This window comes from Geospiza fortis, unplaced genomic scaffold (genome assembly GCF_000277835.1).
Source record: "Geospiza fortis unplaced genomic scaffold, GeoFor_1.0 scaffold32, whole genome shotgun sequence".
NCBI lineage: Eukaryota > Metazoa > Chordata > Aves > Passeriformes > Thraupidae > Geospiza > Geospiza fortis.
In genome coordinates this window covers 1306587-1314415 of record NW_005054428.1, presented here as the reverse complement: position 1 = coordinate 1314415, position 7829 = coordinate 1306587, and the positions used below count along the sequence as shown (strand labels likewise).

Sequence of the window (7829 nt, the reverse complement as noted above, 5' to 3'; positions counted from 1 at the left end):
CCTTGGGCACTGCCAGGGCTCCAGGGGCAGCCACAGCTGCTCTGGCAATTCCAGCCCAGCCCCTGCCCACCCTGCCAGGGAACAATTCCCAATTGCCAAGATCCCATCCAGCCCTGCCCTCTGGCACTGGCAGCCATTCCCTGGCTCCTGTCCCTCCATCCTTGTCCCCAGTCCCTCTCCAGCTCTCCTGGAGCCCCTTCAGGCCCTGCCAGGGCTCTGAGCTCTGCCTGGAGCCTTCTCCTCTCCAGGGGAGCACCCCCAGCTCTCCCAGCCTGGCTCCAGAGGGGCTGATCAGGAATTCTTGCCCTGTTTGAGGACTCAAGCAGAGGAGCCAAGGAGGGTTTCAGGATCAGAGATGGCCACTGAGGTGACCAAAGCCATGGACAGGTTTGGACAGCCCCAGGGAGGAAGGTGGCCCAGCAAGCTCAGCTCAGGGCTCTGACTAACCCAAAATTAAGCACCTGTGCCCAAATTGGATTGGGTGTCCAAGCACCAGGCCCAGGGGGAAAAGGAGAGGAGCTGGCAGCTGATTTTTAATCAAACAGAACAACTTTTTTAGGGAGCCATAAGAGCAAAGACAACACCCAGAGCTGAGCATCCAGAGATCCCTCTGGGATTCCAGGGAGCGAGCAGAGGATGGAGCTCCACACCCACCAGACCCTTGGCACATTTTAGCTCCAGAACAGCAAATAATGTCACCCAAAATTGGGTCTGTTTTCCTGTGGGGTAACAACAGACTCAGCACAAAGTCCCTGACCCACAGAGGAAAGGCAGAAGCAAATCCTCCCAGTCCTAGGAGGATGGGAAGGAGTTAAATCCTCCACAGAAGGGGATGCAGCAAGGAGAATTTTCTCAAGCTTTTCCAGCCCGTGCACATGGTGAGAAAGTTTGACAGGACCTTCACAACCAAGAGTTTCATTCCAGAGCTTGGGAAACTTTCTCAGGATGTGAGGGCTGAAGGCAGGACAGGATGTCACACACGAGCAGGGGACAAAAAGCACACATGGGCATTGTGCTGGCTGGAAAAAAGAAATCAACAAACCCTCACTCTCCCCTTTTTGGGGGCTTCTAACAGCCAAGATCACTCCAAGAGAAACAAATCCCTTTTCTGGCACACAGTGGGGCTCTTGGGGTGCCCTGTGCAGGGCCAGGAGCTGAACTAAGTGATCCTTTGTGTGTGTCTTTTCCAGCCCTGGATATTCCAGGATTCTCTGATTCCTCCAGTGCAGCAAATCAGCACAGCCTGGGCTGCAAGTGCAGCTGGAAACAAGGAGAGCTGAGCATTCCCAGAGGAAAAAATGTGGCTGCTCCATGGCTGGAAGGGCTTTGGAGCAGCCTGGGACAGTGGAAGGTGTCACTGCCCATGGTAGGGGTGGCACTGGATGGGATTTAAGGTCCTTCCACCCCAACCCATCCCAGGACTTTATGATTTTCAGTAGCAGGAGGCAGCACTGCTGCAAAATCCTGCCCCAGACCTTTCCTTCACTCCAGTATCCCAGCCCTGGAGATCAGCACTGAGGTCACCCGGCTGCTCCATGGCTGGAAGGGCTTTGGAGCAGCCTGGGACAGTGGAAGGTGTCACTGCCCATGATAGGGGTGGCACTGGATGGGATTTAAGGTCCTTCCACCCCAACCCATCCCAGGATTTTATGATTTTCAGTAGCAGGAGGCAGCACTGCTGCAAAATCCTGCCCCAGACCTTTCCTTCACTCCAGTATCCCAGCCCTGGAGATCAGCACTGAGGTCACCAGGGAACTGAGTGAGCAGGGGATGGAGCACTGGGGTCACCAGGGAACTCAGGGAGCAGGGATGGAGCACTGGGGTCACCAGGGAACTGAGTGAGCAGGGATGGAGCACTGGGGTCACCAGGGAACTGAGTGAGCAGGGATGGAGCACTGGGGTCACCAGGGAACTCAGGGAGCAGGGATGGAGCACTGGGGTCACCAGGGAACTCAGGGAGCAGGGATGGAGCACTGGGGTCACCAGGGAACTCAGTGTGCAGCTCAGGGACTGCCCAAAGCCCAGGTTTGTGCCTGCAGGGACACCCTGAGCTGCCAAGTGCCCTCCAGCCAGGCTGGATGGGGCTCAGCTCAGCTCTGGCACACCCAGCTCAGCTCTGGGCACACCCAGCACCCCAAACACTGCATTTTGGGGCAATACTTGGAGAGGATTTGGCCCAAGCAGCTCTCAGTCAGCCTCAGAGCTGCACTTCACGGTTCCTCGCACATCCTGCCCCACCAATGCAATTAGCACAGCAGAACCCAACAAAAGTGCTCCAAATCCTCTCTCCAAGCCCCTGCTGGAGCTGCCAGCAGGGCAGCAGCAGGCTGGGCTGGAGCCTGAGCCCTGGTTTTCATGGCATTCCTTCCCTACTGCTCCAGAAACTCCTCCAAGAGGGGCCCCTTGGAGCAGTCCAGGCTCCCTCCTGTCCCGTGTGAGGAAACTGCTCCAGGCTGTGCTCTCAGAATGTTCCAACAGCTCATTCCTCCTAAAGGTATTTGGGGTTGAGATAAGAGGGGAGTGCCCAGAACTGTCCAAGAAGTTGAAATATTTTTCACCAGACCCTTCTGAGGAGTTAAAATCCCATTCCAAGACTTTGTGTCTTGCCCTTGTGAAAAACAGGAATGGATTCCTAAAGTCTGTCTGCATCCCCAGGGTGTGCCAGGAATCCTTCTAGGCTTCTTCATTTTATTCTTTTTCCTCATTCCACCAGCCAATTTCATTCCAAACAAGACTCATTACACCAATCTAAAGGTGTTTTTGGATCCTTTGTTGGAGGAGCAGTCAGAATGAAGCTGAGGAGAAGAACCCAGCCTAGAGCCAGTAAATAAAGACAGCCAGATTCAGAAAAATTTCAAAGAAAACAACGTGTGAAGGGCTGTGGCCTCTTCATGCCATGGAAGAACCAGTAAAACTGAGGATGGACCAAGGCTGGATGAGCCACAGGTCACAGAACAAACACACTTAGGTGTGGTTTTAACATGAAGATCTGCAAATCTTCCATAAGGTGGGGAAAAGAGCAGCAAAGTCATAAAAAAGCCCCAATCCCAAAGGCCACCCAAAATCACCTCAGGGATGAGCAATAAAGCTCATAAGGAACTTTGAAATGGATCCAAACCCCCAAATTTGAGGTTGTGTGAGCAGGAGATGGGATAAACTTGGAGAATTTCAATGCAAGGGTTATCCCTCAGTCAGCACTGCAGGTTTTTTCTTGGAGAACAAAGGCAGCAGGATGAGAAGGGCTCAGCCATTCCCAGCCTCCTGCCTCCCACACAACCCAGCGGGGACACTGCTGTTCCCACAGGAGCTCCCTCACCCCCTGACCCCAGGAGGAGAAGGGACACAGAGCCTGGGCCTGCCCAGCTGTCCCAGACAGCTCCAGGGCTCACCCCTGGCACAGCACCATGGAATCCTGGAATTGTTGAGGGTGGAAAAGCCCCCCAAGATCAGCCAGTCCAAGCACGGCCCCAGCAGCACCAGCACGTCCCCAGGTACCACATCCACGGGGTTTGGGAGGGATGGGGACCCCACCAGTGCCAGGACAGCTTCATCAACCCTTTCTGTGAAGGGTTTTTCCCAAATATCTGCATGGGAGATGGGGTATCAAAAGGGAAAAGCAGACAAGGGAGTGAAATCTTCAAAGAGAATCAGGGGGGAGGGGGGAGAACCCCTCCATAAACCTTCAACCATCCAGAGTGCTGAGATGGCAGGGAAGGCAGGATTTGAAGCAGATGTGGGGTCAGAGTAGGGGCAATCCCCTGGGCTAGGGGACAGTAAATATGGGGATTCTGCACCAGTGGCTCAGTGTTTGCTGGCTCTTTGCCCTTCAGTGCAATCTTGTCCTGCTCTGGGAGAGAGGAGAAGGGAGCAGCTGCACACTCCTGTGTTGAAGGCACAGGGATGGGGAGAACAGCCATGGTGTTGCTCTGTCAGGCTGCACACACGTGGAAAACATTTCAATGTCTGTTTTTCTAACTTGCCCTGGGTTGAGCAGTGGCTTCCCTAAACTTCCCTCAGCACAACTGGAGGCTGTTTGCTCTCACCCCTCCCCTCATTCCCTGGGAGCATCCCCTGGCTGTCCCCTCCTGGCAGGAGCTGTGCAGGGCCACAAGGTCCCCCCTGATCCCCCTTTTCTCAGGCTGAGCCCCTTCCCCAGCTCCCTCAGGATTCTCCAGCCCCATTCCCTTCCCTGGACACCCTCCAGCCTCTCCCCTTCTCCCTCCATCACCCCTTTTCTCAGGGATTACAGGAGACAGGACAGGGCTCAGTGCTGCCACCCAAGGATGTGTCACTGTCACACCAGTGCCACTCCCACAGGGAGACCCGAACCCAGCTCCAGCCTGGGAATACTGGGGGGCTCAGGAAGGAGGGAAAGCAGGAGCTGGGAACCACTGGGAAAGGAAAGTGGAAAAAAAAGGGGGGTGAGGATCCTGGAGGAATCTCTGGGAAGAGGAGAAAAAACCCCAGAAACTCCAAGGAAACGTCAGATCCAGGAAGAGGAGAAAAACCCCTCAGGCATGAGGGAAATCAGGAGCTGGGAACCACTGGGAGGGCAAGGTGAAAAAAAGGAGGTGAGGATGCTGGAGGAATCTCTGGGAAGAGGAGAAAAACCCCAGAAATTCCAAGGAAACATCAGGCTCCAGCCTGGGAATACTGTGGGGCTCAGGCAGGAGGGAAACCAGGAGCTGGGAACCACTGGGAAGGCAAAGTGAGGAAAAAAAGGGGGGTGAGGATCCTGGAGAAATCTCTGGGAAGAGGAGAAAAACCCCAGAAACTCCAAGGAAACATCAGATCAGAAAAGCACAAAATGCTGATCCTGAACAATCACAAATATTAATTTTATGGCTCTGACACTCAGTGGAGATGGAATCCCTTGGGAGCTGGCAGCTCCCTCCTCTCATTTCAAACCCCCAGGGCCACCCTGGTGTCACACACATGGGAGGGGACAGGTCAGCAAGGAGATTGTCCCTGAATGCAGGGAGCTATTTCCACGTGCTGTAAACCCCTGGAGCTCCAGGCAAGCACATGGTGGCTCCCAGACAAGATCACAGCAGGCACTCCAGACTACAAGGGAACCATTCATCTGCAGGATCCCACATCCTGCCTCCAAAAAAGCTCCAAGTTTTATTATTCCAGCTCTGGAAAACATCTGACAACTTTTGATGTCACCCTTGAGAAGGGAGGGAGATCAAAGGAACAAGGGAGATTTCAAGGAAAGCTATTAATCCACCAACCCCCAAAAAATCAGGAACAAACTGAGGAGAGTGACCCACATTTCCTGTAGTGTCAGCAGGGCAAGACTCCACTGGGAATCCCCATGCTGGTGGATGGGCAGGGGTAGGATAACAAGCTGTTTGTGCACTTCTCTGTGTAATTTTTCCCCAAAACTTTTAAATAACTTGAGCTTTTTCTGCCTGTTGCCACTCTCCAGGAATACAGAGAGGCCACAGAACTGGAAAGAGGGGAAAAATAGAGAAAGGGGTTTGGAAGAGTAATTAAAAGTGGGACTGGGAAGGGGCTGATGGAATAATTAATTCATTGAAGACTTGAACTGGATTGTGGCTGCCCCTGGACGTGTCCCAGGCCAGGCTGGAGCAACCTGGGAGCATGGTACAGGTGGGATGGGATGGGATTTAAGGTCCCTTCCACCCCAAACCCTCTGGGATTCTGTGAATACTCATCCCTGAATAACCCTGACCACCAAAAGCTCCTGGCCTGGGTTCAGTCTCACCTGTGTTTTATTTTATCTCATCCTGCTCCGAGCCAGAGGTCAAACACAGCCTGGGAAATGTCTCTGATCTGGTGCCATTTTCACAGGGACAGAAATTGCTCTGGAGCCTGGGAATGCTCCCTGAGCAAACCCAGCCAGGGATTTTCCCCCAGAGTGTGCAGATAAAGCCAATTCCCACAGGCCTGGCAGGGTCAGGACACCCCTGCAGCCAGCAGGGCACCCAGTCCAGATCAAAGAAAGGTGTGAGGGCAGGAGAAAGGAGGAAAACAGGAATCACAGGATTCAGGACACTGAAGCAATGCCTGCAGAGCCTCACAAAGATCAGCAAAAACAATAATCATCTTTTTCTCACTCTAAGAATATCTTCTGAGGGCTGTGTGTTGTAGCACAAAACCAGCTTGAAGGGAACTTGACAATAAAAGGAGAAAAGCCAAGAATTAGGAAGAAATCAGCAGAGGAGGTTCCTGCTTTGCTACAGAATCTGCCCAAAACTGAAGCACCTTCTGAGCCCACACCTGGCTACTCACACCCACCTTGCTGGAGTAACTCAGTTGTAACCACAGAGCAAATTCCCATCCCCCAGTTCCTTTTCCAGGCCAGCCAGAGGCCACCTCATACCTTTTTCCTCTTTTTTGAAGACTCTTCAGCCTGGCTGATCTTTTTGTCCCCTTCACGTCCTGCTGCTGCCCCCTCCTCTTCCTCCTCCTCTGGAATGAGGCTGTATTTGGTTCCTCCAGGCTGCATGAAACACTCCTTGGCAAAGTGACCTGGAAAAAAAAATAAAAAGGTGTTTGAAGGAACAACCCAGCCCCTTTTTATTTGTTCTTTTTTTAACAAATGCATTTCATACACGTGAAGTGCTGCCAAGGCTTTTTTGATTATCAGTCTTTTTCAAGGAGAAAATCTACACTGGACATTTTTTATCCTGAAATTTCAGCTGGTTGAACATGCCCTGATTAAACAGGACAGAGAACAAACATAACCCAGGTCATTCTGGAGGGATTAGTTAGGCAAAAGAGAAAATATTCTTGTCTCAACAAGTCAAAATCTGTCTCTGCAGGGGCTTAATCAGCCCAGAAAAGAATGGGAGAAAGGTAAATTGGTGTGATTGGCACCTGGAAAATGAGCTAAAGCCACAAAGAGAGAGAAATTCAGCTCTTCTGGTTCTACCCTTTCTACTCTGGAGACATCAAAGTTGACCTACTAAGAGCTGCAGGGGAAATTTGGAGAGCTGGCACCTGCTGTTAGGAGGAGACAACATTATTAAAAAGCAGATTGAAAATAGGCATAATCCTGGGGTTTGGGGTTCTTTAAAATAGTGTTTTATACTTAAGAGTTCTTCAAATAGTAATAATTCATTAAAATAATATTTTAAGGATACTTCTCTACGACCACAGAGGCCACACTCAGCATTAACCTCCTCCGGAACAGCACGAGCCCCATGAACCATTTCCTCCAAATAACACAAGTAGGGCACAGCAAAAACTGCTGCACAAGAAAACCACCTTGTACCTCAGCAACTTGAATAAATCTACTGAAAGGCACCACAGAATCCTCCTCACACAGCTGAACCAGGCAGGACATCATTCCAGCAGGCACAAACTTGGTTTTAGCTCTAAGGCACAGCTCCAGTGTCCCACCAGCTGAGCTGGAGCTTCCACTGATGGGTGCTCACAGTGGGATCACCTGCTGAAGGTTGGTTTGCTTCTTAAAAACCAAAATCAGACTAATGACCCCAAATGGGGCTCAGCAGTGGGAATGGCCCATCCTGCACTTTGCTGAGCCCCAAAGATCAGCTCCACACACAGCACAGGCTGTTCCTGTGCTCACCTGTCCCTTGATGTCCCCCCAGTGCTGTGGAACATCTACGGGGACTGTGACAACTTTGCCACCCTGAAGGGACACAGCGGGGCTGTCATGGAGCTGCACTACAACACGGATGGCAGGTGAGGGCAGGGGCTCACTGCAGCTCAGGGAATGGGGCTGGAGCCCCAGGAGGGGCTGAGGGAGCTGGGAAGGGGCTCAGCCTGGAGCAAAGGAGGCTCAGGGGGCCCTTGTGGCTCTGCACAGCTCCTGCCAGGAGGGGACAGCCGGGGGG

At 52.3% G+C, this 7829-nt stretch overlaps 1 protein-coding gene across 1 annotated transcript in view; it reads right to left on the bottom strand.

The window, feature by feature from the left end:
- Positions 1–7829, bottom strand: part of ZCCHC17 (zinc finger CCHC-type containing 17) — a 13913-nt gene that overhangs the window by 2351 nt on the left and 3733 nt on the right. The window contains exon 4 of the mRNA XM_031061872.1: positions 6350–6498. Coding sequence (XP_030917732.1) covers positions 6350–6498 — 149 coding nt within the window. The remainder of the gene's footprint in view (positions 1–6349; positions 6499–7829) is intronic.